This window comes from Conger conger, chromosome 11 (assembly GCF_963514075.1).
Source record: "Conger conger chromosome 11, fConCon1.1, whole genome shotgun sequence".
Classification (NCBI taxonomy): domain Eukaryota; kingdom Metazoa; phylum Chordata; class Actinopteri; order Anguilliformes; family Congridae; genus Conger; species Conger conger.
The window spans coordinates 50,269,038-50,289,037 of NC_083770.1; the positions used below are offsets into that span (position 1 = coordinate 50,269,038).

The 20,000-nt window shown below is 52.4% G+C and overlaps 2 protein-coding genes across 2 annotated transcripts in view; one reads left to right on the plus strand and one right to left on the minus strand.

The window, feature by feature from the left end:
* Window positions 1-20,000, minus strand: part of mtrfr (mitochondrial translation release factor in rescue) — a 221,061-nt gene that overhangs the window by 51,761 nt on the left and 149,300 nt on the right. The gene's annotated exons all lie outside the window — the stretch shown is intronic.
* LOC133139995 (membrane-associated phosphatidylinositol transfer protein 2-like) overlaps window positions 1-20,000 on the plus strand; it is a 72,043-nt gene that overhangs the window by 27,137 nt on the left and 24,906 nt on the right. The window contains exons 3-11 of the mRNA XM_061259488.1: window positions 819-993; window positions 8,193-8,407; window positions 8,726-8,847; window positions 10,747-10,980; window positions 13,097-13,444; window positions 13,724-13,819; window positions 17,686-17,790; window positions 18,354-18,418; window positions 19,046-19,102. Coding sequence (XP_061115472.1) covers window positions 916-993; window positions 8,193-8,407; window positions 8,726-8,847; window positions 10,747-10,980; window positions 13,097-13,444; window positions 13,724-13,819; window positions 17,686-17,790; window positions 18,354-18,418; window positions 19,046-19,102 — 1,320 coding nt within the window. The 5' untranslated portion in view covers window positions 819-915. The remainder of the gene's footprint in view (window positions 1-818; window positions 994-8,192; window positions 8,408-8,725; window positions 8,848-10,746; window positions 10,981-13,096; window positions 13,445-13,723; window positions 13,820-17,685; window positions 17,791-18,353; window positions 18,419-19,045; window positions 19,103-20,000) is intronic.

Genomic DNA, 20,000 nt, shown 5'->3' on the forward strand with positions numbered 1-20,000 from the left:
TGCAGGTACACAGGTAGTGCACACACACAGGTAGTGCAGGTACACAGGGAGTGCAGGTACACAGGGAGTGCAGGTACACAGGTAGTGCAGGTACACAGGGAGTGCAGGTACACAGGTAGTGCAGGTACACAGGGAGTGCAGGTACACAGGTAGTGCAGGTGCGGTGGTTTGGGGTCGGAGGTCAGCGGTCCTCAGCGGCTCTGTGGCCTCCCGCTGCGGGATTGCGGAGCGGCCAACCCGCCATGCCTGCTGGAATCCCGCCAAACGACAGAGTTACATCAGCACAGCCGGGCTGGGCAGTCTAACACAGGATTATTGTTGTACTTTTGCCTGTTGTATTGTTGTACTCGGGGTATTCTAGCTGCCAACTGTGGTATGCTAGTTTGGAAGTTGATGTACTCTTCAAGGGTTCTGATTGTATCTGTATGGTTACGCTAGGACTCGGAACAGTACTGTCCTCTCAGGACCTCTTCGCACTTGTACTTGTGTTTGATTTGCACTTCGTTGTACGTCGCTCTGGATAAGAGCGTCTGCTAAATGCCTTGTAATGTAATGTAGTGTAATGTAATGTAATGTAATGGAATGTAATGTAATGTAATGGAATGTAAGCTTAGTGGTAAGGTGGCAGGTGTGGTGAGTAAGCTATTGTGTGACACCGGCCTTATATGTTTCCAGACCGTTGTAATGACCTCGCCATCGTTGTCCCTGTGTCTACAGTACATGTGTTAGTGGTGATAATGAGTTGGGGGATTGCAGACAGGACCAGGGCATCCTGTGAAGCGCTGCCATTGGCTCACGCTGTTCCTCTTCTTCTGCAGGTTTCCTCCATGAGGTCTACGGCGGCCGTTTGACCAAGCGCAGCTAGGAGCCTCCTCTCCCCCTCCCCTCTCTCCCGCCGGGGGGATTCTGGTCGCCATGCTGATCAAGGAGTACCGCATCCCCATGCCCATGAGCGTGGAGGAGTACCGCATCGCCCAGCTCTACATGATACAGGTGAGTGACGTTAGCACGTTAGCGCATCACCCAGCTGTACATGATACCGGTGAGTTAGCATGTTAGCACATCGCCCAGCTCTACATGATACAGGTGAGTGATCTTAGCACGTTAGCGCATCACCCGGCTGTACATGATACCGGTGAGTGACGTTAGCACGTTAGCGCATCACCCAGCTGTACATGATACAGGTGAGTTAGCATGTTAGCACATCGCCCAGCTCTACATGATACAGGTGAGTGACGTTAGCACGTTAGCGCATCACCCAGCTGTACATGATACAGGTGAGTTAGCATGTTAGCACATCGCCCATCTCTACATGATACCGGTGAGTGATCTTAGCACGTTAGCGCATCACCCAGCTGTACATGATACCGGTGAGTGACATTAGCACGTTAGCGCATCACCCAGCTGTACATGATGCAGGTGAGTGACGTTAGCACATCGCCCAGCTCTACATGATACCGGTGAGTGACGTTAGCACGTTAGCACATCGCCCAGCTCTACATGATACAGGTGAGTGACATTAGCACGTTAGCACATGCTGCCAGACGCCCCTCCTCTTCCTCCCATTCGCTCCTCTTCCTCCCGTGGCTAACAGCAGACCCCTCCTCTGCACTACGGCTGGTTTCTCTGGGCGCTGCGGTGGAATGAGGGGATGAACCTGGGGGATTAGGGAGATGAAGTCGCCGGTGACTGCTGTTTTTGGAGCATGGCCAGGCCTTTGATGTCGTCAGGGCTGCTGTTTTAGCTGATGCCTCTCCGCCCCGCGCTGTAAACTGCCAGGCTGCTGATTGGCTGGCTGGCCTGGGCTGTATTAAATCCTATTGGACGTGAGCAGGGTGGACGTCAGACAGATGTTCTACATAAACCAGATTGTTAACTCTTTTTTTTCTGTGGTCTGTATTTGCTCATTCTAGGAGACACTGGTTCAGTTGCACAAGGTCGTAGTGTTGTCTGTTGCTATGCTAGCTATTGATGTTCCAGTCCTCATGAATATTTATAATGAGCCAGCAAATCAATATGGTTTGAGCTTCTGCAATGGTAGAGAGCGTATGTTCAGTGATCAAACACAGAGCTGCCCATCTGATTAGTGGCTTTAGCGCTTCTCACGTCTTTAAAAATAATAAACCGCTTGACCGTCTGTCATGTGGGAGTGCACAGCTGCGTGATCTGATTGGATCTGAGTGATCTGATGGATCTGATGGATCTGATGGATCTGATTGGATCTGATTGGATCTGATGGATCTGATGGATCTGATGGATCTGATGGATTCATTAGCCTGATCTGGTCTGAACAGTGCCCCTGTGCCTACAAAAATGCACACAACGCAATATTTTACTTTAGCATATTAGAATAACGATGGATGTTTTGGTTGCTGTGCTACACTAATAACTAGTATTTTAGTCTTATATTGAGACTTACAATCTTATTTCTTTAACTTTTTTGCTCAATAAGATTCGATGGCAGTTTTGACTCATTTCAAGATTTGCCAACGGAGTAAGAAAATGTCACATTAACTTAAAACAAGCTTGATATTAAAAAAAAAATGCTCTTAAGTCTTATTACAGGACCCGAACGCTTGTTAAGTCGCTTTTTGCCGTGTGGGGGTTGTGAACAAAGCGAAACTGACTGCCACTGACCCCCGATGCGGTGGGAATGGGGGAGATTCCTGGAAGCTCTGCCTGGCTCTGTCTCCCAGCGCCCCCCCCAACCCCCCCTTTTTACTGCGTCACAAACGCATCGCAAGCCCCACTCCGGCTGCCATGGTTACTGGTGACATCAGCAAGCGCATGGTGCTGGCATTAATGATCTGTTTGCTTTGCGAGAAGAAGAGAAGGAGAGAGAGAGGGAGAGAGAGAGACAGAGGGAGAGGGGGTGAGAGAGAGATGGGGAGAGACAGAGAGAGAGAGAAAGAGAGGGAATATGTATCTATGTTTTTTAATTTTTCCTACATAAGTTCGTATTCTAATGTCTGGTTAATTTTCATTTGTTTCTAGTCCTTCATGTTAAGTATTGTTCAATGTTAAATGTATGTTTTTCTTGAATACATACATGCTTAGCCAATACAAAATGTAATGTTCTGTCATGCCAATAAAGCAATTTGAATTGAATTTCATTGAGAGGGGGAGATGGAGAGGGAGAGAGAAAGAAAGGGGGAGAGAGAGAGAAGGGGAGGGGGAGGGAGAGAGGAGAGACCGCGAAAGAGAGACAGAGGGAGAGACAGAGAGAGAGAAAGAGAGAGAGGGAGAGTAGAGGAGGCATGGCTGACACACACCGGACGGTTCGAGCCAGCAATGCCCCCGACACCCCGACGCAGCGTTAATGTCCCTCTGCACGTTCAGCCCCCGACACCCCAAACCAGCGTTAATGTCCCTCTGCACGTTCAGCCCCCGACACCCCAACCCAGCGTTAATGTCCCTCTGCACGTTCAGCCCCCGACACCCCAACCCAGCGTTAATGTCCCCCTGCACGTTCAGCCCCCGACACCCCAAACCAGCGTTAATGTCCCTCTGCACGTTCAGCCCCCGACACCCCAACCCAGCGTTAATGTCCCCCTGCACGTTCAGCCCCCGACACCCCAAACCAGCGTTAATGTCCCTCTGCACGTTCAGCCCCCGACACCCCAACCCAGCGTTAATGTCCCTCTGCACGTTAATGTCCCTCTGCACGTTCAGCCCCCGACACCCCGACCCAGCGTTAATGTCCCTCTGCACGTTCAGCCCCCGACACCCCAAACCAGCGTTAATGTCCCTCTGCACGTTCATCAGCCTGCCCTCGCTGGTGAACACTGTGAGCTCATTAAGGGGACGTGGGGATTCACAGACGGTGTGAGCTCATTAAGGGGACGTGGGGATTCACAGACGGTGTGAGCTCATTAAGGGGACGTGGGGATTCACAGACGGTGTGAGCTCATTAAGGGGACGTGGGGATTCACAGACGGTGTGAGCTCATTAAGGGGACGTGGGGATTCACAGACGGTGTGAGCTCATTAAGGGGACGTGGGGATTCACAGAGACGCTGTGAGCTCATTAAGGGGACGTGGGGATTCACAGACGGTGTGAGCTCATTAAGGGGACGTGGGGATTCACAGACGGTGTGAGCTCATTAAGGGGACGTGGGGATTCACAGACGGTGTGAGCTCATTAAGGGGACGTGGGGATTCACAGAGACGGTGTGAGAAACCATCATGGCCGAGCCCAGAGGAGGGGGGGGGGGCAGGGGGGTGTAAATGTTTTGATAAAAAAACAAAGACATCTGATTTAAGTCTTATGAAGGCTAAAACACTTGTAAAGACAGACTTGTTTGGCTTGGCAGGAGCAGGAGGAGGTGCTGAGGTACTGGGTCGTTCACTGGCGGCTGGTTTAGCGGGATTGAGCTGGTTTAGCGGGATTGAGCTGGTTTAGCGGGATTGCGCTGGTTTAGCGGGATTGAGCTGGTTTAGCGGGATTGAGCTGGTTTTGGGATTGAGCTGGTTTAGCGGGATTGCGCTGGTTTAGCGGGATTGCGCTGGTTTAGCGGGATCGATGCGGGCCAGGTTCCGTGATGGCGGTAATGAAGTGGCCTTTGCGCTGCGTTGTGTCTCGTCCTCTCTGTCTGCGCAGAACGGGCAGCTGCTCAGCGTTAATGAAGCGGCCTGTCGACACACACGGCCAGCTCTCTGCACCTTCACCCAGGCCTGCGTATTGTTGCAGCCATGTACATGATCAACTCTTCAGTAAAACATCTTTATCATATGGTAAAGCCGACTGCTGACGAGCTCACAGCCACAAGCCGCTTGTGATGTGATGGGCTCTCGCAGTTCTGCACTCTGCGGACGCAGCACCAATCACAGGCCACCCCGTCACCAGAGCACCAATCACACGTCACCCTGTCACCAGAGCACCAATCACAGGCCACCCCGTCACCAGAGCACCAATCACACGCCACCCTGTCACCAGAGCACCAATCACACGCCACCCCGTCACCAGAGCACCAATCACACGCCACCCCGTCACCAGAGCACCAATCACACGCCACCCCGTCACCAGAGCACCAATCACACGCCACCCCGTCACCAGATCACCAATCACACACCACCCCGTCACCAGAGCACCAATCACACGCCCCCCTGTCACCAGAGCACCAATCACACGCCACCCCGTCACATTTCAGTTGTAACACTAGTCTTATTTTCACATAAAAGTTTTTTCCCCCATCCACTGTTTCAGCGTGTCTTTAAGTAAAGTTTAGGCGGCCTGTAGCATGGTGGTTAAGGTAGATGACCGGGACCCGCAAGGTCGGTGGTTCTAATCCTGGTGTAGCCACAATAACATCTGCACAGCCGTTGGGCCCTTGCATTGCTCCAGGGGAGGATTGTCTCCTGCTTACTGTAATCAACTGTACGTTGGATAAGAGTGTCTGCCTAATGCAATACTGTAATGTAATGTAAGTGGACAGGTGATTGGTGGATTCTGATTGGGTGCAGGTAGATGGAACCTTCAGTGGTAAGGATTTCAGAGGTGAATATCTGGTGTGTTTGTAGAATCCGTGCAGTGAGTTTCCCCCCCAGACTCAGACTGGTTGTCTGTTGCTGTGCCCTGATTCACGTTCCCACCCTGTGAGCATGCGGGTTTGATTCCCTGGGGGGTGCTGCCCTTGAGCAGGGTACCCGAATCGCCCCAGTAAAAATATCCAGCATTATAAAGGACCGCCTACAGAACTGCAACCTGCAGGACTCTCTGGAGGAGAATGTGCTGAATGCCAAATGCGATGGGCGAGTGTTCTTTTTCTGTGCTGTATCTCGCATAGGAGATTTTTTTTTATATGTCTCATGCAGATGATATTTAGAAAAGCAGAGCAGTCTCCCGCTGACAGCTCCGTACACCCACCTGCGTACGCCTCGGTCCATCTCCGAAAAACAGCCCGAAAATCTGAGCGCTCTTTAGCAGAGCAAGGGGGGGGGGGGGCAAAGCACAGAGAAAACGTCTCTGTCTCCAAAATCAGGGCCTGCGTCTCTCTGTCTCCAAAATCTGTGTGATTCATATCATACAGACAATGATTGTGAGAGAACATACAACTCACATTATAATCTGTGCCCCATAGGCTGTGCCCCATAGACTGTACCCCATACACGGTGCCCCATAGACTGTTCCCCATAGACTGTACCCCATACACAGTGCCCCATAGACTGTTCCCCATACACTGTGTCCCGTTGGTGTGCACTTTTGTCCCAGGACAGCCACTGCTGTTGGTTTTTAGTTTTTCACAATAAAATATTAGCAGTCATTTCATACCCAGGAGAACAGGGAACTCTATGAACAGTCCTTTAAGCGCTGAGTTCAAGTGAATACCTGCACACCCTACAGCTCTCTGAGGTAAAGAGCTAATGCCATGGGTTTAATCACTGAACCAGGGCTGCCCAACCTGCTCCCGGAGATCTACCATCCTGTAGGTTTTCACTCCAACCCTAACAAAGCACACCTCATTCAACCTCTGCCCAACCTAACTAGATAGAACTGTTGAATGAGGTGTGATTTGTTAGGGTTGGAGTGAAAACCTACAGGGTGGTAGATCTCCGGGAAACGGGTCGGGCAGCCCTGTGCCCGACCTGGTAATCGATGGAGGTTAAAGGTTCCTTCTAAGAGCTAGATGCTAGAAGTTAGGAGGCTCCCACACATTTCTTGAGCGGGGAAACATGAGTGCATCCTTTGCGGAAGTATTTGTTGCGTGACGTATGAACGGTTGACCTGTGGATCCACCTCTCTCCATCTGCCTCGCGCCTGTAACTGATGTGGCTTCCAACTGACGTCTGAAGGAGCGAGGACATTCCAATTGCCTGGTTCACATTTTCTCGATGTCCCTCTGTTCACTTCCTGTTCTCACCTCTTTTTCCAGCCTCTCCCATTGGGTGGGGGGGAGTGAGGAGAGGAATAAGGAGGTGTGATTGGAATGAGCCCTGGGACTCCCTGTTAGCTCTTACTCCCAGGCCTTGGACTTTGGCCACACACGCGTCTCTCTCTGTAAGACTAGGATGGCTAATCATTAGCCAGCCCAGGTATCCCAGAGTCTTAAATATGTCATCGCTCCACTGTAGATGTGGGGTTGCCAGAATGGGCCAGTAAGCCCCAGCCAAGGGGATCTCCCAGGGGCTTGGTATCCTTGTGTTACCCCTGCCTGCTGGTGTCTGGCTCCCCGTTATTGGGGGATTACAGTATATCTGGCACAAAGTTCAGTCCTGCGTGGTTCTTGTGTTCATCACAGACCATCGCAGAATGTGTGCTGTACTTTTAACTCCTTAGATGCTGGTAAAAATGTAAAAATACTCCCAACAGAATTGCTGTAGTATATTCAAACAGTATATGTTACATGTTACAAAAAGGATGTACAATCATACGTTTAGAATATTAAGTCTGGATATTACCAGATGTAGCTGTCTATTTTCAAAGATTTTCCAGCTGCTCTGATCAACAGAACAAATAACAGGTGTGTGTGTGTGTGTGTGTGTGACAGTTATCGTGAACAGATGTAGATGTTTTTCTTGCAACAATTTTTATTGCTGGGAATCTAATGGATTGTGTATTTGCTTCATAAAGACGTTGTCCTTAAGTTGACCGGACCTATCACAGGTGTGTAGCAGTTGTAGATTGTGTTGGGTGTTGTAGATGTGGTCGGGTTTACATCAGGTCACTCCAAGAGGAGTGCAGACACGTGGAACCTCTGTCAGGTGGCACACTGCGAGAAGCAGAGAAGGATTCTGGGAGTTTAGATGTTGCTCTTTCGCTCCCCGCCCACTTCCTGTCTCCTCACTGCCCTTATGGGAAGAGGCCCGGGTTGACAGAAAACGCGGGCGTCTCCGTTAGATAAGACCGCCGTAAAGCCCCGGCACGTTGCCGCGGCCACTCCCTGTACCTGCCGCAGGTGCCTCGGAATGCCGAACATGAGGGGGCGTGGCACTCTGCGCTGATTGGTTTAATTCTCCCATTTTCTGGGTGACCTGTCAGGTTTTGGCGCATTGCAAACATGTCTTAACATGTAGATTAGTCTACATTACCTTTTTGCAAAATAAGATGAAAAAACTGCCAGTGAGGTCTCTCACTCGTTGACTGGTTTTGGGTGAGGAAAGCGGAGCGATGTGAGGGAGGTTCATGGGGTGTGTACGGCCTGGAGGCCGGGGTCAGACAGGATGGCCTTTGACCTCTGACCTCTCGCCCTGCAGAAGAAGAGCCGGGAGGAGACGTGTGGGGAGGGCAGCGGCGTGGAGATCCTGGAGAACCGGCCGTACGCAGACGGGCCCGGTGGGGCGGGGCAGTACACACACAAGGTGTACCACATCGGCATGCACATCCCCAGCTGGTTCCGCTCCATCCTGCCCAAAGCTGCCCTGCGCGTGGAGGAGGAGTCCTGGAACGCCTACCCCTACACCCGCACACGGTGAGACCCCCACACTGCCCCCTACACCCCAACACTGCCCCTACACCCCAACACTGACCCCTATACCCGCACACGGTGAGACCCCCACACTGCCCCCTACACCCCAACACTGCCCCTACACCCCAACACTGCCCCTATACCCCAATACTGCCCCCTACACCCCAACACTGCCCCTACACCCCAACACTGCCCCCTACACTCCAACACTGCCCCCTACACCCCAACACTGCCCCTACACCCCAACACTGCCCCTATACCCCAACACTGCCCTTACACCCCACCCCCTAACATACCCAAACCTTGCCCCCCTCTTTGCAGGTACACCTGTCCCTTTGTGGAGAAGTTCTCCATCGACATTGAAACATACTACAAGCCTGACCCAGGGAACCAGGTGGACGTCTTCAACATGTCGTCTGCGGAGCGGAGGCAGAGGAGTCTGGGTACAGATGCTCTGTCAAGCGGCCTACCACAGCGTCAAACACACTTACCACAGCATCAAGCACACTTACCACAGTGTCAAGCACACTTACCACAGTGTCAAACACACTTACCACAGTGTCAAACGGCCTACCACAGCATCAAACACACTTATCACAGTGTCAAGCACACTTACCACAGTGTCAAACGGCCTACCACAGCATCAAACACACTTACCACAGTGTCAAGCACACTTACCACAGTGTCAAACACACTTACCACAGTGTCAAACGGCCTACCACAGCGTCAAGCACACTTACCACAGTGTCAAGCACTCTTACCACAGTGTCAAACGGCCTACCACAGTGTCAAACGGCCTACCACAGTGTCAAGCACTCTTACCACAGTGTCAAACACACTTACCACAGTGTCAAACGGCCTACCACAGCATCAAACACACTTACCACAGTGTCAAACACACTTACCACAGTGTCAAACGGCCTACCACAGCATCAAACACACTTACCACAGTGTCAAGCACACCTACCACAGCGTCAAACACACTTACCACATTGTCAAACGGCCTACCACAGCGTCAAACACACTTACCACAGTGTCAAGCACACTTACCACAGTGTCAAACGGCCTTCCACAGCGTCAAACACACTTACCACAGTGTCAAGCACACTTACCACAGTGTCAAACACACTTACCACAGCGTCAAACACACTTACCACAGTGTCAAGCACACTTACCACAGTGTCAAACACACTTACCACAGTGTCAAACACACTTACCACAGTGTCAAACACACTTACCACAGTGTAATGGAGAAGTTCTCCATCGACATTGAAACATACTACAAGCCCGACCCAGGGAACCAGGTGGACGTCATCAACATGTCTTCTGCGGAGCAGAGGCAGAGGAGACGCTCTGTCAAGCGGCCTACCACAGCGTCAAACACACTTACCACAGTGTCAAACGGCCTACCACAGCGTCAAGCACACTTACCACAGTGTCAAACGGCCTACCACAGCGTCAAGCACACTTACCACAGTGTCAAACGGCCTACCACAGCGTCAAGCACACTTACCACAGTGTCAAACGGCCTACCACAGCGTCAAACACACTTACCACAGTGTCAAGCACACTTATCCCAGTGTCAAACACACTTACCACAGTGTCAAACGGCCTACCACAGTGTCAAACACACTTATCCCAGTGTCAAACACACTTACCACAGTGTCAAACGGCCTACCACAGTGTCAAACACACTTACCACAGTGTCAAGCACACTTATCACAGTGTCAAACACACTTACCACAACGTCAAACAGACTTACCACCACGTCCAACACACTTACCGCAGCGTCAAACAGGCTTACCACAGCATCAAACAGGCTTACCGCGGCGACCTTGTAGGAGTCTTGTTCGGTGGCCCGGAACAAATCTGGGTCAAATATGTCCCTGAAATACTTGCCAACTTTCATTTCATTGCAACTCTGGTCCTCATGTTATGTTGACAAACACCAATAACAGGCTCCAAAGACAATAGACAAAGACAATCCTAGAATCATGCCTAGATCGTGAAAGCTGTCCAATTACTTTTCGTTCCCTAAAATGGGGGGACTATGTATATATGTATATATGTATATACATATGTAATAAGGCAGATGATTCCAGCATGGATCACCTGATATAGAGCAGAGAGTATGCAGTTTAACATCATATTAATTGTTCCATTTCAAATCCGATGTGCTGGAGTACAGAGATTGTACCACTATCCAAACACTGCACTGTATATCTCCATGATTAAAGTATTTAAGTCATTATTTCACCCAGGTATGACAGATTACGTGCGTTTGAGCAGACCTTTTGGTGAGCGGCCCGTGTCTAACGAATGGTGGTTTTTCATTGGCCCAGACCCGATTGACATCGTGAAGGACCCAATCCCGCCGCACGAGTACAAGGCGGAGGAGGACCCTCGGCTGTACCAGTCGGTGAAGACGCAGCGGGGGCCTCTGACCGACGACTGGATCGAGGAGTTCAACAGCGACCCGGCCAAAGCCCCGATCATGTGCGCCTACAAGCTCTGCAAGGTGGAGTTCCGCTACTGGGGCATGCAGTCCAAGATCGAGCGCTTCATCCACGACGTAGGTGCGTACCTGGCCATACGCAGGTGTACTGCTCCAAAGGTGTGTATACAGGCGTAAAATGGGCGGTAGGCCGGTTGTGTGTGTGTGTGTGTGTGGGGGGGGCTGACCTTCACAAAGAATTTAAGGTAAACATCCACCATTTCATTCAGCTGTGTAAATATGAAAGGTTCGACTCCTGGACACGGGACGTGTTTCAACACGGGCTGGACACGGCGCAGGTGAGCTGGCAGGTGTTGTGGTAGCCTGCGGTTCCCGGCAGCGCTGGCTGCAGGATGCAGAGATCTCCCTGCAGCTCGCTGGCTGTCCGTCACGGTGGGCGAATTGGACCGGCGTTTTCACTTCTCCGCTCCAAACTCCGTGGAGCGCCGCTCTCCGTTTCTAAATCGGTCTCTGGCTCCCGGAGCGCTGTCCCGCCCACCTCCCTCCTCCGACTGTCAGGATCCACGCGGAAGGGAAGGCGGTCTCCAGAACGCTTACATAAACGCAGCCTGACACTAATGAGCAGCCTGGGGCTGGCTGGCAGACACACGGCTGTGTGGTTAAGGGCTGGAGTGACTCCCTCTCCCTCTCTCTCTCTCTCTCTCTCCCTCTCTCTCTCTCTCTCTCTCTCTCTCCCTCTCTCTCTCTCCCTCTCTCTCCCTCTCTCTCTCTCTCTCTCTCTCCCTCTCTCTCTCTCCCTCTCTCTCCCTCTCTCTCTCCCTCTCTCTCTCTCCCTCTCTCTCCCTCTCTCTCTCTCTCTCTCTCTCCCTCTCTCTCTCTCCCTCCCTCTCCCTCTCCCTCTCTCTCTCTCTCTCTCTCCCTCTCTCTCTCTCCCTCTCTCTCCCTCTCTCTCTCTCTCTCTCTCTCCCTCTCTCGCTCTCTCTCTCTCTCCCTCCCTCTCTCTCTCTCTCTCCCTCTCTCTCCCTCTCCCTCCCTCTCTCTCCCTCTCTCGCTCTCTCTCTCTCTCTCTCTCCCTCTCTCTCTCTCCCTCTCTCTCCCTCTCTCTCCCTCTCTCTCTCTCCCTCTCTCTCCCTCTCCCTCCCTCTCTCTCCCTCTCTCGCTCTCTCTCTCCCTCTCTCTCCCTCTCTCTCCCTCTCTCTCCCTCTCCCTCTCCCTCTCTCTCTCTCTGCTGTGTGGAGGAATGCCAGGTGTGGGGGGGCAGGAAACACAGTAACGCTGTGTGTGTGATTAACTGACAGGACGCTGGACACAGACACTGTTCTGCTGTTTCACTCTCACATTTTCTCACAGTCCAGTTTGTCCCACTCCCCCCCCCTTCATTTTCCTGCCGTAACGATGTCACTGATGACCCTGATATCCCCTCTGCTGCGGTCTCACATGTTCTATGTTTCGTGTTCTGTGTTCTGTGTTCTGCGTTCTGCGTTCTGTGTTCTGCGTGCGCGTTACCCTGCTGAGGCAGAGGGCCTCCATCTTGCAGTCTGTCCCCTCTCCATCCTCTCCATTTCAGAAATGTTCTTACATAATGATAATAATTATGGATATTATTATTATTATTATATACATTTTGTTTATATGGTACCTGCCAAGCACAGAGCACCAGAGGCTTTCCAGTGCAGAGCCCAGTGAAAGTACTGCAGCAGTACAGCTCACACCAGCCTCACAACGTCGCTGCAGTGTTGTGGCAATGTTATAGCATTGACAAATCATTCCAGTAACATTGTGAGGACATTTTGTGTTAGCTGGGTGCTTTAGTGCAGCGGTTGTGGTTAGTGTGGCACTGTCTCTGGGAGTGAAACCTGCAACCTCTGGGTTTCCTGTGTCCTGAGACTCTGCATCTGCTGCTCTGTAATCTTACAGCTGTGTGTGGGGTGGGGGGGGGGTGTGATTGGTTAGGAGGAAGGGGTGGGTGATTGGACAGGGCTATTGGGGCGTGTGATTGGTGAGTGGACGGGGGCGTGTGATTGGGCAGGGGGAAGGGGGCGTGTGATTGGTCAGGGGGAAGGGGGCGTGTGATTTGGCAGGGGAAGGGGGCGTGTGATTGGTCAGGGACATGTGTGTGTAACAGCGTGTGTGTGTGTGTGTGTGTGTGTGTGTGTAACAGTGTGTGTATAACAGCGTGTGTGTGTGTGTGTGTGTAACAGTGTGTGTATAACAGCGTGTGTGTCTGCACTCTGCAGGCCTGAGGAAGGTGATGGTGAGGGCACACAGGCAGGCCTGGTGCTGGCAGGATGAGTGGTGCGGCCTGACCATGGAGGACATCAGGCAGCTGGAGCTGGAGACGCAGCTGATGCTGGCGCAGAAGATGGCGCAGTACTGCGCGGACGAGGGCCTGGAGCCCACGGGGGCGGACCCCGCCTCCCCGGCCCGCCAGCAGGGGGCGCAGGACGCTCAGGAGGCCATCGCCGCCATGGAGGCGCAGGAGGCGGCGCCCCCCGGTGGCCCGGGGGACTCGCTGCAGGCCCGAGGAGTGCTCACCAAGCAGTGGTCCACCTCCTCGCGCTCCTCACGCTCCTCCAAGAGAGGAGGTGAGTCTGAGGGCCGGGCTCGAACCCGCAGCCCCCGCTGTGCCCCCGCTGTGCCCCCCCTGGGGTCTGTGTGCTGCTTTGTCTCAGTTGTGCAGTATGGAGGCATAGCCTTGAATGTTCAGTCAGGCGTCTGGTTGATTTTCTGAATCTGTGCAGAAATGTGGGTGTGGCTTCATCACAGACATGATGGGTCAATGAATAATCCGCAGATAGGCGGAGCTACCTTATGTCGCCCGTGACTGGTGGATTTGAACCAATGGGTGTGCTGGGCTGTTGCAGGGAGCCCCTCCCGCCACAGCGTGTCAGAGTGGAGGATGCAGAGCATCGCCCGGGACTCTGAGGACAGCGAGGACGACCAGTTCTTCGACGCGCACGGTAAACCCCCCCCCACGCACGGTAACCCCCCTGCTCCGCCCCGCCCCGCCCCTCCCCGCCCTGCCTTTAACAGACAGTAAGTGAGGAGGACAGTTCAGGTGTAGCTCGTCCGGGCAGACTGTAGCTCTGTGATTGACCAGAAGGGGGCGCTGATGAAAAGGCATTCCGGTGACTGACGTGTTAAAATTGTTTATTTTAAAAAAGTTTATATTTTCCCACTTAATATTGTAACACTCATTCAAATCATCCAATAACTTCCCTCTTCCAGTAAATATTTTGCTATCGCATGAAGTAGATGGTGGAAAATCTCTGGTTTGTGTGAAATACTTGAGCCTTAAAATAGTGATGCTTTTTTTGTTTTTGTTTTTGCAGTTCACAGCCAGTTTTAAAGCTCGTCTTCTTCCATAGGAATAAATGTTGTTTTGTGTGTCACAGCGACTTCTCTCTGTGCCAAACTGGCTCCTAATTACTTTTCGCTGACGGCAAAGTCACAACATTTTATTGTGTATAAAAGAAAAGTGTAAGGTGCATTCTGGATAAAAGAATAAACTGTGAAATGTGAATCTTTAAAAGATGGTGCCAGGGGAGTGTAGCAGTGACCAGAGTTGGGGTTTCCTCCTACACACCTCTGACGTGTGTTATTGAACCAGAATTATGCAAATGGTGTAGAAGAGGGATCATCAAATCATGGTCCTCGAAGTCCGAGAACTGCTGGTTTTCCACCCTCTCTTTACCTGGGAGTCAGGTGTGAAGCCAGTCTGGCCAATAGCACACATTTTCCAGCTAATTACGTGGGAGAAAAGAAAACCAGGGCCGGATTTGTATTGGGGTCCAGATCTGATGCTGGTATATGAGCCGGTACCTCACCAGGAACCACACGACCCTCTCGGTTCCCAGTGGGCTAAAAATCCACAGGATCAGACAGGGCATATCCATCCTGTGTGCTGTTAGCCAGTTTTGATTCGGTAATCTTCCGGGTCGGTGAGAAATGCAGGAAAACGCCCAGCCCGGGACCAGCACTGGATCAGTGTGATTGGTCCTCCTGGCCCGCTGAGCCATTTCTGTTTCTGGAAAGTGCTCCAGGCATGTATGTGCACATGCCTGTTCCTGAGCTATTTAAGCCTCAAAAAATGGAAATGGTCTTTATTACTTTTCAGTTAGTTTTTTTTGCTAGTGAAAAAGAATTTTTAACTGCGAATGGTCATTCATGTTCATTTCATCAGGAATGTCTGCAGAGTTAAGCGATAAGCAGCCGTTTGAAAACCGTTCTTAGTTTTGGAACGTGTCCTGCATGATGTTTCTCAGTGATTCACGATGACCACCAGGGGGTGAAACCAGGACATTTATGTGCCACACGCCTCAATAGTTTTTCCGTAACTTCGACAGAACTTGCTTGGAACGACAAGGTAATGTTTGGGAAGGTTCCCATCACAGCCAGATCGCGGACGGGAGTCTGAATGTTGTGGAAGTGGGGGAGTAGATTCACATGCAGTCCCTGCTCCTGAGGGAGCTGTCCTGAGGCTTACGTTGTTCGTCTTTGTGGCGCTGTGGCGTAGAAGGTCTTTGTCGATGGTTTCTGGCAGCCGGGGCAGGTGGGCGGTCCTCGTGTGTAATCGTGTGAACGGTCCTGAGATGGAGAGCTCTGTAATGCACGGTTGAAGAGGAGGGCTGTGTGAACGGTCCTGAGATGGAGAGCTCTGTAATGCACGGTGGAAGAGGAGGGCTGTGTGAACGGTCCTGAGATGGAGAGCTCTGTAATGCACGGTTGAAGAGGAGGGCTGTGTGAACGGTCCTGAGATGGAGAGCTCTGTAATGCACGGTTGAAGAGGAGGGCTGTGTGAACGGTCCTGAGATGGAGAGCTCTGTAATGCACGGTTGAAGAGGAGGGCTGTGTGAACGGTCCTGAGATGGAGAGCTCTGTAATGCACGGTTGAAGAGGAGGGCTGTGTGAACGGTCCTGAGATGGAGAGCTCTGTAATGCACGGTTGAAGAGGAGGGCTGTGTGAACGGTCCTGAGATGGAGAGCTCTGTAATGCACGGTTGAAGAGGAGGGCTGTGTGAACGGTCCTGAGATGGAGAGCTCTGTAATGCACGGTGGAAGAGGAGGGCTGTGTGAACGGTCCTGAGATGGAGAGCTCTGTAATGCACGGTGGAAGAGGAGGGCTGTGTGAACGGTCCTGAGATGGAGAGCTCTGTAATGCACGGTTGAAGAGGAGGGCTGTGTGAACGGTCCTGAGATGGAGAGCTCTGTAATGCACGGTGGAAGAGGAGGGCTGTGTGAACGGTCCTGAGATGGAGAGCTCTGTAATGCACGGTGGAAGAGGAGGACTGTGTGAACGGTCCTGAGATGGAGAGCTCTGTAATGCACGGTGGAAGAGGAGGGCTGTGTGAACGGTCCTGAGATGGAGAGCTCTGTAATGCACGGTGGAAGAGGAGGGCTGTGTGAACGGTCCTGAGATGGAGAGCTCTGTAATGCACGGTTGAAGAGGAGGGCTGTGTGAACGGTCCTGAGATGGAGAGCTCTGTAATGCACGGTGGAAGAGGAGGGCTGTGTGAACGGTCCTGAGATGGAGAGCTCTGTAATGCACGGTGGAAGAGGAGGGCTGTGTGAACGGTCCTGAGATGGAGAGCTCTGTAATGCACGGTGGAAGAGCAGGGCTGTGTGAACGGTCCTGGGATGGAGAGCTCTGTAATGCATGGTGGAAGAGGAGGGCTGTGTGAACGGTCCTGAGATGGAGAGCTCTGTAATGCACGGTGGAAGAGGAGGGCTGTGTGAACGGTCCTGAGATGGAGAGCTCTGTAATGCACGGTTGAAGAGGAGGGCTGTGTGAACGGTCCTGAGATGGAGAGCTCTGTAATGCACGGTTGAAGAGGAGGGCTGTGTGAACGGTCCTGAGATGGAGAGCTCTGTAATGCACGGTGGAAGAGGAGGGCCATTGGCTGCCAGTGCTGCTGTCTGTTCTTTTCTTCCTGATTGTGGGCTCAGTCTGTGTTCTCTCTGGAACGCGTGCGTTATGTAGCAGCCTGTTTGCACACGCACAGCGGGATGACTGAGCGGTTCTCTGTGGAGCAGGGTGAGATGGAGTCTCCACCTGTCAGCGGGGACGCCCCCCCCCCGCCCCAAAGAGCCTGAGGGCTGCATTCCTGAGCTGGCCTTCAGACCTGCCTGCGTCCTGTTATCTGCACAGAGACAGAAGATCCTCTTGGCCCCGTATCTCTCTCTCTGTCTGAGCGGCAGTTAAAACCAGTCATGAAAAAAAAAAAAACCACTTGACCTTGAGCTGCTGGATATTCATCAGTCCTGCCCGCCTCACTCCGTCCTCACTGTCCGCCTCACTCCGTCCTCACTGCCCGCCTCACTCCGTCCTCACTGCCCGCCTCACTCCGTCCTCACTCCCCGCCTCACTCCGTCCTCACTGCCCGCCTCACTCCGTCCTCACTCCCCGCCTCACTCCGTCTTCACTGCCCGCCTCACTCCGTCCTCACTCCCCGCCTCACTCCGTCTTCACTGCCCGCCTCACTCCGTCCTCACTCCCCGCCTCACTCCGTCCTCACTGCCCGCCTCACTGCCCGCCTCACTCCGTCCTCACTGCCCGCCTCACTGCCCGCCTCACTCTGTCCTCACTGCCCGCCTCACTCCGTCCTCACTCCGTCCTCACTGCCCGCCTCACTCTGTCTTCAGCCTCCAGCGCTCTGATCGGTGAACTGGGCCTGAGGAATCACATCAGATTAGATTAGAGAAATATTCAGCTACCCCGCAAACTCAAACCAAAACTCAAAATGGCGTCTTTCGCAGTGGTGGAGCGCTGATGTGGAAGCCCCGCCCCCTGGTGAGTGACTGACAGGTTTGGTTCTCCCCCCACCAGAGGATCTCTCCGATACCGAGGAGGTGTTTCCCAAGGAGATCACCAAATGGAGCTCCAACGACCTCATGGACAAGATCGAGGCCACGGACACAGAAGAGGCTCAAGGTGTGTTACCATGGGGACCACGCACAGTGCAGATGGGCTGAGTGACCTGTGTGTCATTCTGAAACAGAACCTGAGATTAAGGTTTACATTCACAGCAAGCGCAGTGTTTAATTTGACTCATTGGAGTATCAATGCAAAGTACATTGCAGTTACTTAGCTGACAGTTATTTATCCAAAGTGAATCCCCCCTGGGGCAATGCGGGGTTAAGGGCCTTGCTCAAGGGCCCAACAGCTGCACTGATGTTATTGTGGCGACACCAGGGCTTGAACCAGCAACCTTCTGGGTCCCAGTCATGTACCTTAACCACTAGGCTACAGGCTGCGCCAGTCATGTACCTTAACCACTAGGCTACAGGCTGCTCCAGTCATGTACCTTAGCCACTAGGCTACAGGCTGCCCCAGTCATGTACCTTAACCACTAGGCTACAGGCTGCCCCAGTCATGTACCTGAGACATTCGGGCTGTTCCGTCTCACACTGCCAGTGTGGAGTGAACCAGGGTCATAAATCCTTGTGTCTGTTCCGAGCAGGACGTGACAGAACGGCACTTCCTGTGTGTTTCAGGAGAGCTGTACCAGGAATCGGCCGGGGACTACGCGGTGAACGAGGGGGGGGGCAGACTCCATGAGGTACGTACCTGTGTGACACCTGCACACCTGCACACCTGCACAGGTACGGCACATACCTGTGGCTCACATTTTAACAAACATTGGTTTGTCCGCACCAGTATGGGTCTGTAATATGGGTTTGTTTGTATATTGATCTCTTAGCAGATCTTTGCACAGAATAGATGCTTTGCTAATGGTTAATTTACTAATTTGTGAATTTGGATAAATTCCGACATTTGAAAGAAAAAAGTCTTGCAGATCCTGAATAAGCCAAGGTTGCTGATCACTGTCTGGTGCTGGACAGCTCTCCATGTTGGCAGCTGATCTGTGCACTGGGGTGTGAGCTGAGATTAAATTAGAGTTAAGTGAAATTAGTCTGCGGCAGTTGCTGATGCAGTAATTTGATTGGTTCGTCTCACGGGGAGGGAGCACAGATCTGGCGGAACTCCATCATGAGGCCAAAGCACGGGGGTGACAGGTACAGGTGTGTTCTGTGGGCGGGGCCCAGGTGTGTTCTGTGGGCGGGGCCCAGGTGTGTTCTGTGGGCGGGGTCCAGGTTTATTCTGTGGGCGGGGTCCAGGTGTGTTCTGTGGGCGGGGTCCAGGTATGTCAGCTCCTCCCACAGCCTCTCTGTCCTTCTGTGTTCAGATGAGCGGCTACGCTAGCAGCCCAATCCCCAGCGTCATGGTAACCAGCCCCACGGCAGTAAGTAAACGCCCGGCCCAGGTGCATCGTGGGCCAGAGCTGCAGTAGACCCAGTACTAACCCGCTAGTGTCCCTGAGTGTGTCCCCGTAGCTCCTCCCTAGAGCCTGTAGCCTGTGAACACGTGCAGTAATGAAGCAAACACAACCATGCTGGAAACTGCACGTTGTCCTTTGTGTGTGTGTGTGTGTGTGTGTGTGTTTGAGTTTGAACTACATACTTGTTTAATCCCTGCTGAAAAAAGCACAAGGTTTTGAAACATCTAGTAGCTGGTTGACCAGTTCAGCCAAGCTCCCAGCTCCACATGGTTTGACCAGCTCAAGCTATTTTTTGAAAGGATGACCAGCTGATACCCAGCTAGACCAGTTTCATGACCAGCTTGGCCTGCTCAGTCTTTAAGCTGTTCTAGCTGGCATAGCTGCATGTTACGGCAGGGATGTGCTTGACGACGTGTGGTCCGTTTGTAAACTTGCTCTGTGGTTGCAGGAGACGGACGTGTCAGACACGGGCCTGGCCCACGCTGCCTGCTCGTGCGTCAGGTTATGGAGCGGGGGTGAGACGTAAGGCAGAGAGACGTGTTGACAGACTGCAGAACTGGGGATGTATTGATGTGGGACAGAGATATAAAAGCGGAGGATGCTTACGCTGCTTCTCTCTGAAGCATAGTAATTAAGGAGCTTTTTCAGATGCGTGCCAACCACAGGAAGCTCAATAAATATGTTCCTGAGGAGTTCTGGAGTCCTTCCCGCTGCCGGTGATGGTTTGTTTGCAGGGGCAGTGTATTCGAATGGCCTCTTCTCCATATGCTGTCAGCTACAGAGGGCGCCCTGTGTGCCAGGCACAGTCGACGGGAGTAGAGCTGAGCTGAAGGAACGGGGCTCTTAACCATGTGCTAAACTG